At 40.0% G+C, this 23,025-nt stretch overlaps 1 protein-coding gene across 10 annotated transcripts in view; it reads right to left on the bottom strand.

Annotated features, from left to right (window-relative positions):
* The window catches only part of LOC122235897 (ankyrin repeat domain-containing protein 26-like), a 108,230-nt gene extending 86,106 nt beyond the window's left edge, over positions 1 to 22,124 (bottom strand). For 8 of the 10 annotated variants that reach the window (XM_042976448.1, XM_042976440.1, XM_042976441.1 and 5 more), the window contains exons 1-3: positions 21,705 to 22,124; positions 16,363 to 16,477; positions 16,027 to 16,200 (exon numbers count right to left, since the gene is read on the bottom strand). In XM_042976448.1, the coding sequence (XP_042832382.1) occupies positions 16,027 to 16,200; positions 16,363 to 16,477; positions 21,705 to 21,955 (540 nt within the window). In that variant the 5' untranslated portion in view covers positions 21,956 to 22,124. Of the gene's footprint in view, positions 1 to 9,689; positions 10,064 to 16,026; positions 16,201 to 16,362; positions 16,478 to 21,704 lie in introns of those variants that run through there. The other 2 variants (XM_042976439.1, XM_042976449.1) reach the window with 2 other exon arrangements.
* Between the last annotated feature and the right edge of the window lie 901 nt (positions 22,125 to 23,025).

Here is a 23,025-nt window from a genome sequence, read left to right as displayed (position 1 = left end):
TCTAGACCCACAGTACATCACAGAGGAGGATGATCCCAATGTGAGTGCTATGTAGTGGTTCATGATGTCATTTTTCTTAACCCTACCCATTAGGTGACACAAATCTAGAGAAATCATGCTTTTTTTCATGGAAGGAATATATCATCAGATCCTCTACTGATGAGCAACAAAACAAAAGGGCAAAGAATATCTTGAATGCGCACATTCAATTACGGAGGAAGTATAATTTTCTAAACATTCAAAGATATCCACTGTATGATTCTTACTATATGACACTCTGGAAAGAGCAAGACTATGAAGGTAAGGGTTGGGGTGAATATAGGGATAAAGGGGCACAGCACAGAAGAGTTTTAAGGCAGTGAAACTCACACAATACCACAATGGTGGATTCACATCATTACACATTTGTTAAAACTCATAGAATGTATAACACCAAGGCCGAACACTAATGCAAATTAGAGACTTTGCCTGAAAATGATGAGTTAGTGTCCATATAAAATGCACCACTGTTGTCAGGGTGTGTGGGTAGCTCAGTTGGTTCAGCGTCCAACTCTGGATCTGAGCTCAGGTCATGATCTCACAGTTCATGGGATCAAGTCCTGCATCAGGCTCTGTGCTGACATCACAGGATCCTTTCTCCCCTCTCTCTCTGCCCCTTTGCTGCTCACACACATGCATGTTCTCTCCCTCAAAATTAGACAAAGGAACTGAAAAAAATATACTATTAAATTGGACCACTGTCATGCAAGATGTTGACAACAGGGGAGGTTAGCTGTGTACGGGAGCATGGTATGGTATATAGAGACTCTCTGTACTTTCTATTATATTTTGCTGTGAACTTAAAACTGCTGTAAAAAATAAGGCTCATTAAATGTAAAATACAAAAACAAAAAAACACGGTATCCACTGAAGCTACCCTTACCATATATTAACGTGTGATACAGTCACCTTGAAAATTAAGATAGAGATCAAAGGAACAAAATAGGGGAACTGTTTTCCATATGCAAGTATATGAAAATACATGAAGCAAAATACAAAAATACAAAAGTTATTCGTATACTTAGGCAAGAAAACAATTAGTGAATATGATCAAATATCTTATAACTATAAACAGGGATTCAGCACTATAGGAATCAAACCTGGGTTTGCATATAATCAAGAGATTTTATTCTAATTTTAAATCAAAAATCATTATGCTTATCGTATCTAAGAATCATAATGAAAGTTTAGTCACTTAAAAAAATGATTATAATGACCTAATATTGCCCTAGTAATTTTTGTACAAATACCTACTTCATATGGATGATGAAACTGAAACCAGTACCATAGTAACCATCATATTACTAGCTAGTAAAATAAAATTTGAAGACACCACCAAAAATGACGTCAGGGCTATAATTCCTATACAGAACAGGTTTCATCCAGCAGGCCAAAGATGGCTACCCTCAGAACATCCTACTTGAATGACTGGCCCTTGGTTGTTCCCTGGGATCTTGGATTTAAGGAGGGTTCCCACCATTCCCTAGCTGGTTAAGAGTGGCTTACTCTGCCTAAGTGCTGGTACAATCATTGTGCTTAAGGCCGTACACTTGATTTCCTTCTGGAAACCTGGAATTTTGGGACATGCTAAGGAGAAGATGCCTGTGTGATAAACATTTGATGAAACCTCAGGCACTGAGTATCCATAAGCTTCGTACTGGCAGACATTTCACTTGTGCTGTCCTAATATGATGTTGGAGGAATTTAGCACATCCTGCTCACTCCATAGAAAAAGATTCCTGGAAGCGTGTGCTTGGTCTCCTCTGGCCTTCACCCCATGCACCTTTTCTCTGTTCTGATTGGCCTTTCTAGCCTGTCCCCATACCAAACCACACGCAAGAGTACAACTATATGCTAAGGTCTGTGAGCTCTTCTAGTCAATAATCAAATCTGGGTGTCGTTGGGGTGGCTCTAGCACAACTGCGTTATATGAAATTTTTATTATTTGGGTTGATGTCTTACACATGGTTAACAGTCAGAAGGTTATGTCACAGAATACCTTTCCTGGAAACTCTTTTTCTTGGTATTTGCTTTGAAAATTCCTACATTCCTACATATCCATTTGAAGAAATGTTTAAAAGGAATAGATGAAATCATGATGTCAGAAAGTGTGAAACAAGCATCATTCTTATTTTACACAGAAACAACAAAAAAAAAGAGAATCCTGCTGGTTGCCACTATGTTCTACCATATACAAGTTCCTCTCAAATATGAAAAATCATTTAATTTACTCCAACTAACTAGGACTTAGTTCATTTTTCTGGCAGAACGGAATCAAAAGAAGTAACAGGGATAGTTCTAGAAAAAACAGAACTATCAGACCCAGTTTAAAAACATACTACTGATTATAGTTTTCTGTTTGTTTCGTTTCCTTAATTTCTTAGAAAATTAAAAATATAGTTCACCTACTAAAGGCAGTTACTGCCGAAATAATCAAAAAGTCATAATTAATGTGTCCTCATTCCTGCTGCTCTCCTCTGTTCATCTGATAAGTCCTACTCATTCTTCATGTCCAATTTAAATGCAGAGGCACAACCTGGAAACCTCTGAATCTTCTGAGAGTTCTCTCTCACCCCCTAACTTTTTATATTCAGGAATCACAAATTCATAATAACTATACTGTTTTGGTCTCTGCTTTATCTTTCCCCTGCCACTGCCCTAGTCAAACATGAGTTCTTAACTGATGATTTTCGCAGGGAAAAATAAAATCCACCAAATATTATTGTTATTTCTAAAATGAACAAAAAAAATTAACCAAAACAAATGAGAAACACACAAGGCTTAGGAGAAGAAATTAATGGAATAAATTGAACCCCCTGACGTTTTCAATCCACACAGCTGAAAGTTTCACAAAGGACTATTACTAGGCTAAGAAAACAAGAGCTTCCTTTGTCTCCCAGTCTCTTTATGTGGTTTCCTATAACCTATCCTCCTTACGAGGGTTCAGCAAACTATGGCCACAGGCCAAATCCAACCTGCCATCTGGTTCTGTAAATAATGTTTTATTGGGGCATAGTCCCATGTCTTCACTTACATATTGCTATGGCTGCTTTCATACTCTCAGCAGAGCTGAGAGACCACATCACCTAAAATATTCACTGACTCTTTAGGAAAAAGGCTTGGTGATCTGTATTTTATGCCATAACCAGAGTGTCCACTCAAATCTAATCTTAGTAGTCTTCTGCTTCAAATTCTCCAAAATCCCTGCATCAAATACTGCTGGCTCCCTCCCTAAGAGCCATTCCATATTCTTCATTCTTGCTAGAGAATCACAACTTTATTTGGATATTTACTGTCTCCATACACAAAGAAGGTGGCCTCACCCTGGCTCCAAAAAGAGAAAAGATTATTCTAAGCTAATCACAGTACCTGATTTACCAGGGACCAGTTTAGGAATGAGTATGTGACATAACCTAGTCTTTACAATGTTAGAGGAAGTCTACTGCAAGCCTCTTCCTAGCGAAAAGAAACACCTAAAGGAAAGCAGTCCTTCCCACCCACTGGATGTTGCCATGTGAGAATATGATACCTGGAGCTGTTGCTAATCAGCCACCCCAGAAAGGAGAAATAAAAATACCACCAACTCCAAAAATGAACAAGAGACGACTGGCATCCTGATGACATCAGTGAACCATCAAAACATTTCTGGTTCCTACTGTTTTAGTTACTGTAGAAGTCACCTATTATTTGCCACTAAAAGCATTCTATTGAAGAAATTTCCCAAGGCCTATCGGGTAAGATCTACTCCTTTCTATAGCACGAACAAACTTCCATAAGCTTGTCTTACCTAGGTATTCACCTCATTCCCAACCATTCCCATAGCACACGTTTTCTACCAGCAAAACCCAACTGCTCATAAATCCTGCTAAGTTCACTCGTACACCTTCGCCTCTGCACTGCTGTGTACTCCGCCAAGCACGTAATAGTGACAGTTTACAAACAGTGTCAAACATACAAATGTTGGTCCTTCTGCCTCTCTATCTGGCAAACTGAACTCCTCACTCTGCACGCTTACTGTAGATTCTACCCCGTCTTTGAAAAATCGGATTCTTCACCGTGAACTTATGGTAACTGGAACAAATGCCAATACAAAATAACAATGATAATTATAAGCTCTACGAGACTCTGGCACCTAGTAAGCACTAAATAGAGTAAATAATACAAATGGCAGTGGTAACAACAAAGTCCTGGGGTGCAGAGACTGGTTTTTGAATGTTTGTATTCTACAACAGGATAACACTTAGTAGCTAACAGGCACTTAAGAGTTACATGTGAAGTGAACAAATGGACATGAATAAAAATTAATTCCTTTGAAAATTATTTTTAAAAACCACAGAAACTTTTCTGTTTCAAAAACCGCAGGGACAGCTCTATTCTGTTATGAGCACTTTAATGATCAAAACGCTGTCTGTTCTATCTTTGCCTTTCCTGTAACTTCCAAAACTAACCTACAGAAGTCCTTTGGTAACAGTCTTCCAAGTTAAAGTTTTCTTCCTACTTTTCAGATTGTACAGTGCACTAGGTGCCACAACTAGGGAGCAACAGTAGCATTTGTGTGTGTGTGTGTGATTGTGAAACATCTTTGTGCTGTTATTATAATTTCTGGAGCCCAAGTTGCCCTATTTGAATACTTATGAAGATAAAATTTTGACTAATGGCAACAGATTATCTTATTCTAACAAAATTACAGTGTCATGACAATTCTCCAACAAACAGAAGAAAACATTGTTCTAATGAAGTCAACATATCTCATCCTGGATTTGTTGTTGTTGTTGTTTTTAAATGTTTATTTTTTTGAGAGATACAGAGCATGCATGTACAGGGGAGGGGCAGAGAGAGAAAGAAAAAGGAAAATGCCACACAGGCTCTGAACTGTCAGCAACGAGCCCGACAGAGAAGTCTGACACAGGACTCCAACTCACCAACTGTGAGATGATGATGACCTGAGCTGAAATCAAGAGTTGGACACTTATCTGACGCAGCCACCCAAGCGCCCCTCTCATTCTGTCTTGATTTATGAGGAGTGAAGTTGATAATGGTGAGACCTTGTTGATACAATATGTGTAATAACATATGCCTCTCAACAAGGCATTGCTTTTCTTCGGCACTCCTGGAAGCTATCTGTAAAAAACAATCTCATTGGCAGTGCTGCACACTAGCTAAGATTTGCAGTTCTTATTATTTGCCAATTTTTTATGGTACCAGGAAAGTACTGTAGAATTCCCAGTTTTAGGGCTGGTTCATTTTTTAATGAGACAAATCACTAGGTAACAATACTTACTAAATATAATCCATTTGTAAACATTTTATACAAGATCCATTTTTATAACAAGTGCAATCTGTTATAATATGCTTATGGAGGAAACATAAAACATACTAACTTAAAAATCTTTTTTTCCTCTGGGCACCTGGATGGCTCAGTTGGTGAAGCATCTGACCTTGGCTCAGGTCGTGATCTCGCAGCTCACGAGTTCAAGCCTCACATTGGCCTCTCTGCTGTCAGTGGTGGAGCCTGCTTTGGGTCCTCTGTCTACCTTCCTCTGTCCCTCTCCTGCTCGCTCTCTCTCTCTCTCTCAAAATTAAATAAACAGTTAACAAAGCATTTTCATATTTATTACACAAAGATGTCACATGGTATTTTAGGGGTCATGACTAAAATAATGAATTTCTTTTCAGATAATACTGCCTCATATTTTCAATTACCTACAGTTAATTTCATAAATAATTCTGAACGTTAGACTATAAAGAAAGAAATTAAGAAAGAAAAAAATATGCATGCAATTTACACATTGGTGTTCTTTTCTTCATTGTTCTTTCTTTATCAAAACACCCTTACTCTGACTTTACTTATGTTAGGACCACCAAGAGCAATTCACTATGTAAAGTCTTACCAGCATTGCTGTTTTGCAAAGAATTTTTAAGCATGATTTCTTCTTTATGTCGGCAAATTATTTTCTAACTGCTATGTATAAAAAAGGGTGATAAATAATATTACTATTTTAACGCTGATATGAAAAACATTTACCAAATACATCAAATTCTTAGAGTATTTCAAATAATAACAGAGCAAATATCAAAACTTGAATTACCCCATATACTTCAAATTTATACGTTCTAGAAGCTTTTCATTAAGTCTGTACTTAAAGAAGAAAAAAACAGGAAGATGAACCAGTCATGAATTGAGGGCATTCTAGCTTAGTAAATTAGAACTAGCTTGCCAGGGGCACCTGGGTAGTTAAGCGTCCAACTTTAGCTCAGGTCATGATCTCACGGTTTATGGCTTTGAGCCCCACGTCGGGCTCTGTGCTGATAGCTCAGAGCCTGGAGCCTGCTTCGGATTCTGTGTCTCCCTCTCTCTCTGCAACCACCCCCACCCCAGCTCGTACTCCGTCTCCCTCTATCAAAAGTAAATACACATCAAATAGAAATGAGAATAATTAGAATTCGCTTGCCAGAATGGAGTGTTTGGAACTCAGAAGTTCTAGCTCTATAACCTATAGCTATTTGTTCTTGGAGAAGCCACTTCTCTTTGGCTCAAAATCTCCCTCTATAAAACAAGGGAAATTACTGCCTTATTTTACAAGGTTGATAAGAGGATTTAATGAGATATTATACCCAAAACATGGCCTCTCAGGCCATGGCCTCTTAGGTGATGCTCATTACTCTGGGAAGGGCAAGATAAGACCTTCCCTGACTTCAGAAAAGATGCTCCACAGGATTTAAAGCGGTGGTCCAGAGGCACCTGGGAGGCTCAGTCCATTGGGCATCCAACTCTTGATCTCAGCTTGGGTCTTGATCTCAGGCTCGTGAGTTCAAGACCCATGTTGGACTCCACGCTGGGCATGGAGCCTACTTAAAAAAAAGGCAGGGGTACAGATCTGGTAACAAAGGAGAAAGGGAAGTCCGATCTCTTCCTGCAGCATCATTTGAACCTCTCTGACAGCTTAGAATGGTCCCAACTAACATCTTCTGGCAAAAAAAAAAAAAAAAAAAAAGACAAACAAGATCCTCAAAGGGTAACTCATAAGGAAAGTCTAGGCTAAGATATGGGTTCCACATAAGGTCTTTGAGTGTGGAGGGACAGGGGTGTATGGCAAAAGCCAGGAGGCCCAGCTGCCCAAACAGGGTGCTGGTGCTTTGGGATAGCTGCTGAGCATATGTACATGTGCAGTGAACAAAGAAACTTTGTAGCTTTGAAATTTAAGTGTGGAACACCATGAAGACTGAAAACTGGATCAGCAAGGGAATACTGGGAGTAAAGGTCAATCACGACCAGACTGCAGCACCAGTTTCAACAGCAATGCCACAGCAACAGAATCAAAGGAAACTGTAGAATGATCAGGATGTCCTTTTTTCCCCTCCAAATGACTTGTGAAAGAGGACTGTCTCTTTGGTCTTAGGGTGCTCCTTAGGTTCTTGGAAAATTCAAGGGACAGAGTACAGGAGATAGCCCTCAAAGGAAAGTAGAAGGTCTTCTACAAAACTGAACATTTCAAGACCCAAGTTACTAGTTAGAAAACACAGATGTAACATTATTTGTGTCCCATGCAGAGGGGTTATACTTGAAATGAAATGGATAAGGTTAGGATCCTGGAGGATAAAGGTCTCAAAAGTCCTGAGATAAAGAATCCTGCACACATTCCTACTTCCAACTAGTCTAGTCCTTTGCTTGATTTCTGGCTAATGTTGTGGACTAACCGACTGCTATTCCAAAACTGCCAGACCAAACTACGAAATCCCATCTGTTACATACGAAGTTAACAGTTAAATTATTTTAAGCCTCAGTTTAGTAATAACTAGCATTTTAATACAAACACTTACATATTAAAACCCTTAATATAAGCATATTCATCTGCAGCCCATCCATATACATCTTGAGGAAAGGGGTCAATACCTTGCTGAAGAAGAGGCCTGACTAAATTTGTTGAGTTATAATTTACAGCAAGCATGAAGGCTGTTCTAAAATAACAGAGATAACTTCACTCTTAGGAATTTAGAGTTATTTAAACAGCTAATTTGATATACTTTATCAGGTTAATATCTTGCCTATCTGTTCAGAATCGACCATTTACATGTTTCAGTGTTCATCTGTGTAAATGATCTCCAAGACTAAAATGAAGGGACAAAAAGGAAGCTTCTTGTCCCACCTGGGTAATGTATTATAGAGTTGCTAATTTAGAGTCGTTTGATAAACAAGAAACTATGCTAGGTCACTTATCTGAATAGGTAAAGATTTAAAAAAAAATAATTCCCCATGTCTTCTTCATCTGATACAGTGCACTTCAAAGCCATCTAGAGGTCAAGTAAGTATAAAAACTATCTGCAGGCTTGAAATGATAATATTTTAATGCGAATGCTAACAAAATAGGCATAATTATAGTTAACGATGCTGATAAGCATATGGTAGGCACTAAATTAAATGCTATGTATATAAAATATGATTTACGCACAACCACCCTTGAAGGATATATTATTATCCTCCTTTTCATATCATGAAACATATTTAGTGATGATACGTAACACTCCCAAGGTCACAACACCTAGCCAGTAGGAAAGCTATGAATCAACCTAGTCTTGTGTGAATCTAAAGCACATCTCTTCTTTCTTTATCACCCACCTATAACTTATCCTCATTAAAGGAAAAGTCTATACAGTTAAAGTTATCTTTCATTTTTCTACTCCTACCAATTGAAAATAAAATCAAAAATACATATACTGGACATGAAAAAGGATAAAACCTGATGAGACTTGGTAATAGTAATTAATCATCACTTAGAGATCACCTAACGACATCAGTTTTACTCAAAAAAGAAAAAAAAAGCAATTTAAAGAAAAGTGTCATCCAAAAGACACAACAACTCCTATTTATGTTTAAAATGCATCTTTTTTTTTTTAACATTTATTTGCTTTTGAGAGACAGAGCTCAAGCAAGGAGAGGGAGAGAGAGCGGGATACACAGAATCCAAAGCAACTCCAGGCTCCGAGGTGTCAGCACAGAGCCCGGCGTGGGGCTCGAACCCACGAACCATGACATCATGATCACAGCCAAAGTCATAGACGTAACCAACTGAGACACCCAGGCACCCCAATATACATCTTTGAAGGAAAAATGTATATGAAATAGAAGTTCTTTTTTTTTTTTTAGTTTATTTACGATTTATTTTGAGAAAGAGAGAGAGTGCACACGAGAGTGTGGGCAAGGGGCAGAGACAGAGAGAGAGAGAGACAGAGAGAGACAGAGAGACAGAGATTGAGAATCCGAAGCAGGCTCTACACTGTTAGCACAGAGCCTGATGTGGGGTTCAATCCACGAACCATGAGATGATCACCTGAGCCAAAGTCGGATGCTTAACCAACTGAGCCATCCAGGTCCCTCTATGAAGTAGAAGTTTAAAAAATACCATAAATGGGTTAAGAAGGCCAATATTGTGCCATTAAGTAAATTAAGAGCTGAGAGTCCATCCTTTATAAAACTAAAATGAAATCCCTTTAGTTAACACAAAATCATGTGGCAGAAAAAACAAAACAAAACAAAACAACAACAAAAAAAAAACCATTGCAGGAGCAACTGGGTGACTCATTTGGTTAAGCATCAGACGCTTGACCTCAGGTCGGGTCTTGATCTCAGAGTCATGAGTTCAGGCCCAGCTTTGGACTCCACGGCGAACATGGAACCTACTTAAAAATAAACACTGCAAATGACACGAGTCAACATCATCAAGGCATATGAATTCTGCTATACCCTGTTCTTCATGTTGCCCAGTCAGAATAATTGCTTTCTGCCTAACTGGTGATGTGTTTACATTTTTCACTATATAATTATAAATTAATATTCTTCTTCTGAAGTTAATCTTCCTGACTTGAATAATTATTACCACTCTAGAACCATACTAAGGTTGAAAAGAAAACTACTGCCCCTTTTTAATTTATCCTCTGTATGTATATTTGCTGCCTTTTCTACTAAAACTTCCACTATTTGCTGTTTGTTTTCATTTACGGCAACTAGAAGTGGTGTGATGTTATCCTGTAAAAGAGCAAAAACAATTTAGAATTTACAAAATTACACCTTTCCATACGGAATTTTAAAACATACAAAAGATCCTCTAAACTGAAACATATAATACAAAAAGTAAATAAAAAATGGCCTCTTCCTTCCCACCACTGTGCTTTCACCTGCTGCTGCTTCTCTTTAAAATAGCCCTCCTCCACTGGGGCACCTGGGTGGCTCAGTTGGTTAAGTGACCAACTGCAGCTCAGGTCATGAGCTCAGGGTTTGTGAGTTCGATCCCTGCATTGTGCTCTATGCTGGCAGCGCACAGCCTGGAGACTGTTCCAGATTCTCTCTCTCACTCTCTCTCTCTCTCTCTCCCCTCGCTCTTTCTCTCTCTCTCTCAAAAAGAAATACACATTAAAAATTCTTTTTAATAAAATAGCCCTTCTCCACCTTCTTCAATAGATTATATGAAGTCATTCTCCCAAAATCACTTCAAACACTCACTGGTTCCAAGATCGTTGCTTCTATCACAGTACTTATCATGGTATACTGTAGTTATTGTTCCCTATCTAAACCAAGAGCTTCTTGAGAGCAGGGGCTATTTCTTATCTCTGTATCTCCAAACTCCAAAACACAGCAGTATATGCTTTAAGTACTTTTACTGAATTAATAACCTAAATGATGATCTCTGGAGTAGTGTTTCTTAAATTATCTTCCAAAGAATACCTACTTTGCCAGAAGGTAAGTACTATGTCCCAATGGAAAGATTTCATGATCATCTATGTTTGAGAAATATTATAAAACTGCATTATATGTCTGGCATTACAGAAATCCATGTAAATCTGCTCAGTCCCCATTTGACAATCCTTTTTGTGGCAAACATTCACATTTGAGGAATCAGAGTTTCAGGGATATAGTTTGGAGAGTTTTCCGATAAAGGTGAAGCTTTTCCCCAAGTTATACAAACTTGCTTGTCTTCTGTCAGTGGTATCAGGATCCACTGACATCCGAGATGTCAACATAAGGCATCGCTGCTCCAAATGGGTCACTAAGGAGATGGGCTCAGAACTCCAAGAGTTAAGCTTCAAATGAACTTTGATTACTTAGTATTAAATAGCCCATGGGCTTTCTCCTATTATAAAATGCTAAATTTTTATCTTAACTGTTAGGAAGCTCCATATGAAATTTTATTGTCAATTATAATAATCCTGGGACCCTAATACGTATCTACTTCTAAAAAAATTGTTTGTATTCTAGTTGTATTCCAGTTTCCACTGGAATAGCTACTTACTTTATATTTTAGGCAAACTATAAATCGGAAATAAAAATATAATGGCTTATCAATAAAAATTCAAACACTGATTTATACAGATCATTTTTAGCATAATGAAAGTGACTACATTATTTGCATTTTTAGGGAACAATTCTGAAGAGAAAGAGAATATTGTTTGCAATAGGCATAACCTATTCAACTGTAACCATGATTAATCTAATACGGTTTGCAAATATTCCAATAGGAATACGATTATTCAAATGTTGTTTCTTTTAATGTTTATTTATTTTTGACAGAGAGAGACAGAGCATGAGCGGGCAAGGGGCAGAGAGAGAGGGAGACACAGAATCCGAAGCAGGCTACAGTCTCTGAGCTGTCAGCACAGAACCCCACAAGGGGCTCAAGCTCAAAGACAGCGAGATCATGACCTGAGCCAAAGTCAGACGCTCAACTGACTGAGCCACCCAGGCACCCCAGGAATACGATTATTTATAGTACACAGAAAGAAAAAGTGTCTTGTTTTCAAACTAACTTGTGGGGCACCTGGATGGCTCAGTCAGTTAAAAGGCCGACTTCGGTTCAGGTCATGATGTCATGGTTTGTGAGTTCAAGCTCTGCATTGGGCTCTATGCTGACAGTTCAGCCTGGAGCCTGCTTGGGATTCTGTGTCTCCCTTTCTCTCTGCCCCTCCCCCACTCATGCACGTGCTCTCTCTCCTTCAAAAATCAATAAACATTAAAAAAATGAATACAATACAAAAACAACTTAGAAAGTCTAACTTGGAAAATTCAATCCTATTCCGAAGACATTAACATAAAATACAAAATATATATTATAAATTAATATGGATTGCCTTGAAAACCTTGAAATCTTTATCAAAATAGACCGTAAAACAGAGGCGCCTGGGTAGCTCAGTCAGTTAAGCATCTGACTCTTGACTTTAGCTCAAGTCATGGTCTCATGATTCATGAGTTCAAACCCAGTGCCTCCTAGGGATTCTCTCTCTCTCTTTGTCAAAATTAACTTTAAAAAAAATTATCAAGGTTTCTTTGTGTCCAAAAGAGATATGATTAGCACAGTCATATATATATATATATATATATATATATATATATATGTATATATGTGTGTGTATATATATGTATATATGTGTGTGTATAAATATATGTGTGTGTGTGTGTGTGTGTGTATATATATATATATATATATATATATAAAATAAAACAGTAATTGTAAACACAATGCTTATGGAGGCAAAGTAGGTGACTCGAGTAAGTGAAGAACCTAAGTGGGGACAGTAGCAAACTGGAGACACACACACCTCATATAAAAAGGTCAGCCGCTGGAATGCATACCAAACAATAGTATGGGCTCAAAGTACCAGGTATGATTCTATAAGAAAAGTCTGAAATCCAGATTTCTGCATGAGTGTCATAATTTTAAATGTTGACTCAATTTATGGAGGAAACGAAACACATCCAGGGGCCAAATTTAGTCAATAGCCCACGGGTATTTTGGTTGTGCCTAAAGCAAATATTTGTATGGAAATCTTTCCTGAAGTATCAGTATCACGTTTTAGCAAAAACTTAGGCCCCAACACATAATAACAATTGCTATTAAGACTCATAAGAGGGGAGCCTGGGTGGCTTAGTCAGTTGAGCATCTGACGCTTGACTTCAGTTCAGGTCATGATCCCAGAGTTGTGGGACTGAGTCCTGCATCAAGCTTGGCACTGAGCTTGGAGCCTGCTTGAGGTTCTCCCTCTCTCCCTCTGCCCTTCTCCCCCACTCACGCTCTCTCTGTCTAAAAGAATCACCACAAAAAGACTAGTAACACACACCTTAAGAATTTTTCCAATGCTTCTTAAAACTGCAATCTATCTGTGTTTAATTCTCCCAGACTGTTAATCAAATAGACAAATTAGTTCACAACTATGCTGAAACTAAATTATGGAAACAATTCCCAACTGTATTGTCACTAACTACATTTCCATGTTTAAAACTACCATTTGGATTATGCCAGGGCTATATGAATTTAACAGACATCATAAGACAGTCGGTCACATAGCTTCAACTAATAAAGAAGATTCAAGATTTTTCCTATTGCAATCAGGAAAACACTGCTTGTAATAACCAAATGGCTATGAATATGAGAGAGAGAGAGAGAGAGAGAGAGAGAGAGCAAGCGTGAGTGAGTGGGGGAGGGGCAGAGAGAGAGACTCTCATGTGTTTCTGCACCATCAGTGCAGAGCCCAATGTGGGACTCGAACTCACAAACCATGAGATCACAACCTGAGTGGAAGTCGGACGCTTAATCAACTGAACAACCTGGGTACCCCTCCATTCAGTAGTTAGCTTTTTTAAATTTTTTTTAAATGTCCACTTTTTGTGGAAGAGAGAGAAAGAGCATGAGCAGGGGAGGGGCAAAAAGAGAGGGAGACTACAGAATATGAAGCAGTCTCCAGGCTCTGTCTAAGCTGTCAGCACAGAGCCCAACACGGGGCTAGAACTTGTGAACTGTGAGATGATGACCTGAGCCTGAAGTCAGACGCTTAACCGACTGAGCCACCCACACACCCCAGTAGTTCTTAACCAAGAGTTGTAGCACAGTCTCAAAAAAAATATTTCTAAATATCCATGTCTATGTATACATGTTACTAGATTTACTCAAACTCTTCAGGGGAGAGTTTAGGCTTGTTAAAAAAAAAAATTGGAACTTCCCCAGGGCACGGGGATTCACCACCACAATTCTAGCTGAGAGCTGGTGCAGCAATCACATCAGTCTCATCTATGTGGCCAACTCCCTCTATCATTTGAAGACTTAGCCAAAAGAATGACTTATCAAAATTGCATTTAATTTCCCTGAGCAGAGGTAGAACAGGGACTAAATGTAAAGTCAAAATGCAACTTGATTTCATTACTTTTAAACTTCTTACTTCCCATCAAGATATTCTAGATTTCAGAGCAGAGTTTAGACTCTTACCTAAGTGGGTGTTTCTGCCAGAATAGGATTATATGACAGTTAATTATTTGTTCTTTCTTCTCCTTGCCCACTTAATCAACCACCTGTTCACTGCCAATCTGATTTCCTCTGAGTCCTCCTACACTTGGTCTCTAGGCAGGTTTGCAACTCACTCTTTCCCTAAGTAACAATTATTCCCCTCAAAAATTGAAGACTCCTTGACTAAACATATAAACTGAAGGGGAAAAAAAAAACAATAAAACAAACAGCCTCTTCTTGTTATTTTCTCTCACTTGTCAAATTTCCAAATTGGCCTACTTAGTTCTGACTGCTCCCTCCTTTCCCCTTTTTTCTCTTAAGCCTTGGCCAATAAAAGATAAATCCCATTTTTATAAATCACTTTTTTATCAAATAGGAACTTGTCAACAGCAGCAATGTTTTTTATTGTAAAATGCATTTGTTTTCTTTGAGTTTTAATACAAATCCTAGGGCAAATTTTGCTTTCCTGTGTTGTTTTTCACTAATAAAAAAAAATTGGATGGGAAAAATATGTGAAAACAAAATAAGTTTTACCTTTAACAAATATATTGTTTTCATAAATATTTGCCATAAATACATAAAACAAAGCAGTATTCTCTGTTTCTTTAGAAGTATCCTCATTTAAAATGAAATCTTAGGGGTGCCTAGGTGGCTCAGTTGGTAGAGCATCCAACTTCGGCTCATGTCTTAATCTCATGGCTCATGAGTTCATGCCCTGCATTGGGCTCTGTGCTGACAGCTGGGAGCCTGCTTCAGATTCTGTGTCTTCCTCTCTCTGCCCCTCTCCCCCTCTTGTTCTGTCTCTGTCTCTGTATCTCTCTCTCAAAAATAAATAAAAAATAATAAGAAGGAAGGAAGGAAGGAAGGAAGGAAGGAAGGAAGGAAGAAGGAAGAAATCTTAGATAAATAAGTTATTGCCAAATATTTTCATTCAGGGAATCCTTGAACTTCCAAATACGTAAAATTGACCCTGCCCGTGTCAACCAAGGGTGTTCCTCTAGGGGCTTCAGCAGTGAGAGGTAATGCATGTCAAAGAAAAGGAAAGTGGGCCAGCAAGTGTGGCCATCATCTACTCCCCATGTATAGCTACAACCCTGCTGAGGAGCTACACAAGGTTGAGCAGGAGCTACTCTCTGAAGTGGGACACCCCAACATGGTACATGGGTGGCCGAGTGGCTACCAACACAAGTAGATGCCTTTGCTGGATGTCAAGACATGACCTGACCCCAATGCCCTCATCTTCAGAGCACCGGGGCCTGCAGTGCCTAGCACCTACAACCTGCTGCTTTCTCCTTCTGCTTGCACACATCCAAGCTCTCCCTGCTGGGTCTGGGTCTCCATTCTTCCTCCCACCTATCCCCAGCAGCACCCCTTGCCTAAGCCCCTGCATTGCACCCAGCCTCCATCATCACCTCACTCCCCTCTAGACCTTTAGTCCTTTACGGGCTCTGAGACTACCATCCACTTGTAGGCACTAATGGAAACATTTTCTTTCTGGGGTGGAAGAGTGGCTGAGAGATACAACTTTGCCCTTTCTGTGGGCACTACCTTTTTCTAGCCCTCCCTGACTTGGCATTGGAGTTATTTCCATGATGACAGGGCCTGATGTATAGAATTCAGTGAGTGAGTGAGTGTGTGTGTGTGTGAAATAAAACATTTTGAGGCTAACATATTCATGTATATATATAAAATTTCAAATATTGTATAAATTGTTATTTACCTTATTTCTTGCTTCAGTATTCACATTATATAGCAGCAGCTTCTCTATTATGGATATATTATCACCAAAGGCCGCATAGTGGAGAGCAGTGTTGCCACTCACATCCCTAATATTTGGATAGGCACCATTTTCCAATAGTATGTTTACACATTTCTCTTCCTGGCACTGTACGGCCTGTCAGTGATATGCCAAGAAACAGAGTGTAAATTCTGAGAATTTAAATTAAGCATGCCAAAAGGTTTCACCACCTCGTTTTGTTTCAAGGCAATAATTTCATTTGCATTCTAAGTAATGACATCAAATCTATCTCAGGCAGACATAGCTGGTACTACATACCTTCATGAGAGCTGTCCTGTTTTCATGATCACAGAGGTTAAGATGACATTTCCTCTCTAGTAGGAGGGTCACCACTTCTGGATGGCCATTGGCACAGGCCAAATGGAGAGCAGTCCTAAAAAAGTGAGAGGACTTTTTAGGAAATGATAGTGCACTCTCTCAAAACTTGCAGTTAATTCAAGAATTTGTAAACATTAAGTAGCATGTTATTCCTATGCCTCCAAAACAAAGGTTCAGTTTTCCTATGGAGAAAGTACAATGTTTAGTAGTGATTACTCATCACACTAATAAAAAAGCAGCCTGTTTGAAGAGACAGAGTATGACATCGGGATTCAGCTCCACTTGGGTTTGAATCCTAGTTTAACTCTGTCACTCACTAGCTATTGCTTAGACTTATCCTCAATGTCCTCAACAAAAGGGGATAAAAATAGTAGTTGTCTCGTGTCACCTGGCTAGCTCCGTCTGAAGAGCATGTAACTCTTGATCTCAGGGTCGTGAGTTTGAAGCCACACAGTAGGTGTAGAGATCATTAAAAAAATAAAATAAAATAAAATAAAATAATTAATAATAAAATGAAATGAAATGAAATGAAATGAAATGAAATGAAATAAAATAAAATACTGAGTAGTTATCTCACAAGACCTCGTTGTGATGCTTAAATGAGGATCTATGCAAGTATTTAGAACACTTCCTAGCACAAATAACATCTCAATAGTTGTTGGATAATATAATTTTTACCATTACTACTGCTTTACATAAACAACACTTCAATTAGGTACCTTGATACAATTACACCTACTTTGCAGACATGTTTTAAGGATTAGCAAGAATACTGCATTTCAATGATTCTAACATGCTCATTTTGTCACATTTTAATATCTCTGACATTGGAATGCAATTTATAACTCAAAATGTCTTACAACTGAAAATGGCAGGACTTTAAAAAGTAATTGGTATATAAAATAGTGGGACAGCATAGAATCTTGGTGCCTTCCATTATGTGAAATGATGGTATATACAATAGGTCTATTGCAGTTCTAGTCATATGATTGGCACTTAAATAAATTTTAGTTCTGAAAAGCATTATAGGAAAAGAGGACAAAATTAACAAAAGGAAAACATTTTTAAGAACTTCTTACTTTGCTTCTCAAGAAAGTTTAAGCCACAGGAAACTCAGGATTCCAATGACTAGGAACAGCTCATTTTATTAAATATTGAGGTCTACAGATTGTACGAAAATCAAGTATTTCCAGTGATCAATATTAGTAGTTACTACTCTCATAAATTTCAGAAGGTAAGGTAAAGGTTATCTTTTACAATTTCCTATCTTCAGAAAATTTGAAAGGAAGGAGGAAAACTTCCCATTGAGATTAAGTCCTAATAGTTCAATGTAAAATTTCTCATCTTAGGGGTGCCTTGCTGGCTCAGTCAGTAGAGCATAGGACCTTGATCTCAGGGTTGTAAATTTGAGCCCCACGATGGGTATAGAGATTACTTAAAAATAAAATCTGGTGCAGAGCCTGCTTTAGATGCTCTGTCCCTCCTCTCCCTTTCCCCTTCCCCCTGCTCATGCTTTCACCCTCAACAATAAATAACACTTAAAACATAAAGTAAACAAGATAAAAGCTGGGGCACCTGGGTGGCTCAGTCTGTTAAGTGTGCAGCTCTTGATCTGGGCTCAAGTCACGATCTCATGTTCACTGGCTCAAGCCCCGTGCTGGGACTCTTTGAAAAGTGTATTGCAAAAGTTCCTGCTTTCAGCACGGGGCGTGCTTGGGATTCTCTCTGTCCTTCCATTCCCCCCACCCCCACCCCCACCCCATCCCTCTCAGAAAATAAATGATTAAACTTAAAAAAAAATCTTTAGAAAATAAATAAATAAAATTCCTCCTCTTGCTCATACTGTGCAAAATGAAGTCTTTGAGAACAAAAGGATCTTGGGTAGAGTATTTCCGCTATATAATATATGTGCAGGTTCTAGGTGATAAATAAATGGATGGAAAGAGTGGATAAATACATTTGGAGAGTTCAATATTTTTAAAGAAAAGGTATATAAAGGAAAGCATACTTCTGAAACAGTAAACTTATATCTGCTAGGTCTTATTTTTTTCACAAGGACACAACTAATATATTTTATTTTCATGATTAATATAAATCATTTACCTATTACACGTAATAAAGCTACCTATAACAGAAAACATATGTATATGCTTAATATATGCATAATAAAATCTACAAGTGCAAATAAAAATACTCCCTTTACTTCTGAAGAGGCCAAAAGTTGTCCAAATATGCCAGTCCTCAAAAAACATTTTAATTAACTCACTTTTCTTATTTTACATCCAAAAATATTTTTTAACACAAAGTGAGAAATTATTTTTATGTATATAAGATCAATATTCTTGCTCTTCTCCAGGATTACTTCAACGACAATAAACCCTTTCTGTTGATAATAAACTTTTAATAGGACCTTTATACACCTTTTCCTGCAGAAAGCACAGATTTTCTTTGAAGGCAAAGAAAAATGCATGTAAATACAAAGGCTCAGAAATAACAAATGTCATCACATTTTGTGCATTTTTGGGCTTAACATAAAACTGCTTGTGTGTACCTATGATCACACTGATTTTTGTTCTCACTTAATGATCAACTAAAGCACAGCTCTGCATCTCTGTGTATATCTATTATCTATGCCACTTTCAATGATCACATATCCATCTTATGGATGTAATGACATTTACTTATAAAAGCCATTATACGAGTTCTTCTTAATACATTGCTATTTTAAATAGTGCTGAGAAAAGCAAAATGTATGCCATTTATCTCTAGTGATTTCCTAAAGATATTTTAGTAGAAATAAAATTGATGGGTAAAAGGAATACATATTTTTTAAATGTGGTACTTACACCAAATTGTCTATTGGAAAGTCGAAAACAACTTAAACTTTAAGCGGCAGTATAAGCACCATCACTCTATTTTCACAAAGGTTGTAGACGGAAAACCGTATTTCAGTCCCTTTTTCACTTAAATTTCTTTTTTCCCAGGGACAGTATATTTCCCTATGTCCACTGGTCCCTTGTAGATATGCAAAGAAATACTTTGCACGATTTCAAATTACAGGTTTTTGTTCGTTTTGATTTCAAAGACTTCTCTGTAAAACGAAGATAGATTCTGTTGTCGGATACAAATATGTTGTAAATATTTGCAAGTGCATTGTCTTTTATTTTAATAATATTATTTTCTGATAGAGGCTTTTAGTTTTTTATGTTGCTAAATCAATCTCCAGAATTCTTGATTTAAAAAAACATTTTTAATATTTATTTATTTTTGGGAGACAGAGACACAGTGTGCAAGCAAGGGAAGGGCAGAGAGAGAGGGAGACACAGAATCTGAGCTGTCAGCACAAAGCCTGAAGCGGGGCTCGAACCCACAAAGCATGGGATCATGACCTGGGCCAAAGTCAGACCGCTTAACCAACTGAGCCACCCAGGGGCCCCAATTTTTTTTTTTTGAGAGATAGAAATAGAGAGAGAGAGAGATAAAGAGAGAGAGAGAGAGAGAGAGAGAGAGAGAGAGAGAGAAAGAGAGAGACAGAGAAGCAACACAGAATCCCAAGCATGCTCCACATTGACAGCAGGGAGCCCGTCGAAGGGCTTGAACCCATGAACACCTGAGATTATGACCTGAGCCGAAATCAAGAGTCAGAGGCTTAACTGACTGAGCCACCCAGGCACCCCCCAAAAGTCTTGCTTTTCAAGTCATTCTTAAGATGGGTAAATAGGCACTTGTGGGATTTTTTTCTGTCACTTTTCTTATTTTGCATATTACAATTTTTAAATTGATATCCCATCTGGAACTTATTTTAGGGAGATAAAATTCTAACAAGTTTTCTCCAAATCGGCTGTTTCTCCACTACTTATGAATAATTCACCTTTTCCTACTAATATGAAATGTCACCAGTATCAAATTCAAAAGTCTTATGTATATTTGAGCGTTGGTCATGTTCTACTCTGCACCACTCCTTTATCGGTCTTTTCAGCTGTTTGTAAATGAATAATTTGTGGAAATTTCAGGTACATTTTGATATCTGGAAGGGCAAATCTACCTCCTATACAAAAACATAAGTTCTTAGGTTAATTCCAGTTTGTTAACATACAGTGTTCTATCACTTTCAGATGTACAAGATAGTGAGTCCAAAAATTTCCTTAATGACATCACAAGAAGAGCATGTGTAGCTCAAAATTCTTAAAACCAGGATGCTTTCATTTGCTTTACCTAACACTGACAAATACAGGAAGGGTACACATTTTGAGAAAAAGGAGTCCTCCTATTCAGAGCCATCTTCCACTTGAAAATGTCCTTCCAAGGTCCCTCAGGAAATAGCATACATACCTAAGTGTACACAGACATAAACTGGATACTGGATTTTGTCCCAAGAATTTCTAGCCCAGAAGTTGATTACAGGAATTATTTCTCCCATTATGCACTTTTCTATGACGTTATGGTGTTGCATCCACGCAACTCCTGAAACAATGCTACGGGCACCAGTGAAAGTTGCAACAAAGTTTATTACAATGAGAGGCAAGGCCAACCCATTGGGACCAACACTCTTGATAAGAGTGTGGCCCGAACAGCCAGTTTACAGAGTTTTTAAAGCCGATCACATCGTTTTATCATTATCTGGGAACAGAACAGATAAACAGTTCCCAGATGAGTTAGAAACAGTTGCCAGATGAGTCAGAGACAGTTATCGAATGAGGTAATTATTTTAGACTTTTTGCCGCTAAGTTGCAACCAGTGGATCTCCTTGACCTTGTCTCTGATGCTCTTTTTGAGGTTTTGTTCCCTTCATTGGTAAAGCCTGAGCCACAAGAGTATGAAGTATGATTTACAAGAATAAAAGCAAGGTTGTTATCTTTTGACCTTCAGTGTCAGAACAAAGTTGTTACTTTCAAGCTAAGCGTTAGCCCTACAGTACAATTCAGCCCTTACAATGGTATGAAAATGAGTCCATTAAAAACAACATGTTGTCAACACTTAATTTCATGTGTATAACTATTGAAATTTGGGTAAATCACATCAAACTTGAGAGTCAAGTGGTCTATTCAGGAATTAACAAGTACGTGCCAGGGCAGCTGAAGACATTGTTTTTGCCGCTCATGCTGTCGGCCTGGTGTTAGACCACGTAGGGTTCCCACGACCGAGGGGCAGCGGGATCTCAGGAGGGAAGAGAACCCAGCACCCTGAGGGAGGGCTCGGATGCACAGATAGAGCTAGGCCAGGTGTGCTCTTCTCCCAGGTCCGTCCCGCCTCCTCCCTGCCAGCCTCCAAGCCCCTATTACCTGTTCATCTTGTCTCTATCATCCACGCCATTTTCCGCGAAGAACAGAATCTGCTGCACTTGCGCTGCGTTGCCCACACAGGCAGCCTTGTGGATCTTTCTGAGATCTCTGTCTTGGACATGGTAACCCAGCAGCAAGTTGTCAATTCCATTGTTCTTCTGCCCAACGCCCCTGCCCTGCCTCTGCAAGCCAGAAGCGGAGCCCAAGGGCGACATGCCCTTCTCCCTCCCGAACCCCCAAATCCTCTTCATTGTGAAGCCTGCGGGCTCCACAGAGACTTCACCCCGCCCTCCCTTTCCACTACCTCCCGAGCTCAACACTAGCGCCGGAGACAGGCCAAACCCGCCTGGCCACAACACCCCAGCAGTGAGGATCCGCGTTTGGGTAGCTGCCACTTCTCAGTAACCGGCAACAAGCAATACCACCAAACACAAGCGCGCTTGCGCACTTCAGAAGAGGCAACCACTGCGCATGCCACAGAGGCCTAACTGTCAAGGGTACTCACAGCTCCGACGCCGGCCCAGCGCGGTGCAGAGAACAGAGGGGAGGGGGCTCCGGTGGGGGGTGGGGCGGGGTCCCTGGGTCCCAAGCCACAGAACCCAGCGGGAGCCAGCACCTCTGCTCACCACGCTCGGGTCTTGCCTTGGCACCCTTCTCGCCCCACGCGCGCCTCCCGAGGGGCCCCTCCCCCGCGCCGCGGCCCAGGGTGCAGCCAGGCGGCCGTGCCTGGACCGCGGGAGGGGGTGGAGGTGGGGGCGTGAGGCGGGGATAGGGACCGGGCCCGGGGCCGCGACTCCCGAGAAGCCAGGAGCCCGCTGCAGCCGCCTCCGGATCCCGGGATGGGACTAGAGACTGTGGCGGAAGCCAGCATCTCCCAGCCTGGGGCAGCGGGGGCCGCGGAGCCAAAGCCGCCGCCACCGCTGCCGCCTCCGCTGCTGAGACCAGGCTGGAGATGCGTGAGTTGACACTGACGTCCCGGGGGACCCGCGCCACAGCCCCTCCATCCACGCACTCCTAGCCCTCCGCCTTGAACTCCGCCCTGCCGGCACAACCCTCCCCGCCCCACGTCTTCAGGGCTCCCACAGCCCCCTCCCTCCCTGAGCATGACCCTAGGGGCGGGAGCGGGAACCCCGGGCCCGGGGGTTGGGGGCTTCGAGACAGGGAGGTGGGGGCCGGATGCCAGGGAGACTATTGGGCTCCCACTCCCACGCCCAGGCCCAGCGGGGCACTGTGAACGGAGGGGAGGGGGCTCCGGTGGGTGGTGGGGCGGGGTCCGGAGCTGCCGAGCCAGGCGGGAGCGGGCACCTCTGCTCGCCGCGTT

The sequence above is a fragment of the Panthera tigris genome, chromosome F3, assembly GCF_018350195.1.
Source record: "Panthera tigris isolate Pti1 chromosome F3, P.tigris_Pti1_mat1.1, whole genome shotgun sequence".
NCBI classification, from domain to species: domain Eukaryota; kingdom Metazoa; phylum Chordata; class Mammalia; order Carnivora; family Felidae; genus Panthera; species Panthera tigris.
Note: the sequence above shows the minus strand (reverse complement) of the source record. Positions and strands in the feature narration are given on the sequence as shown.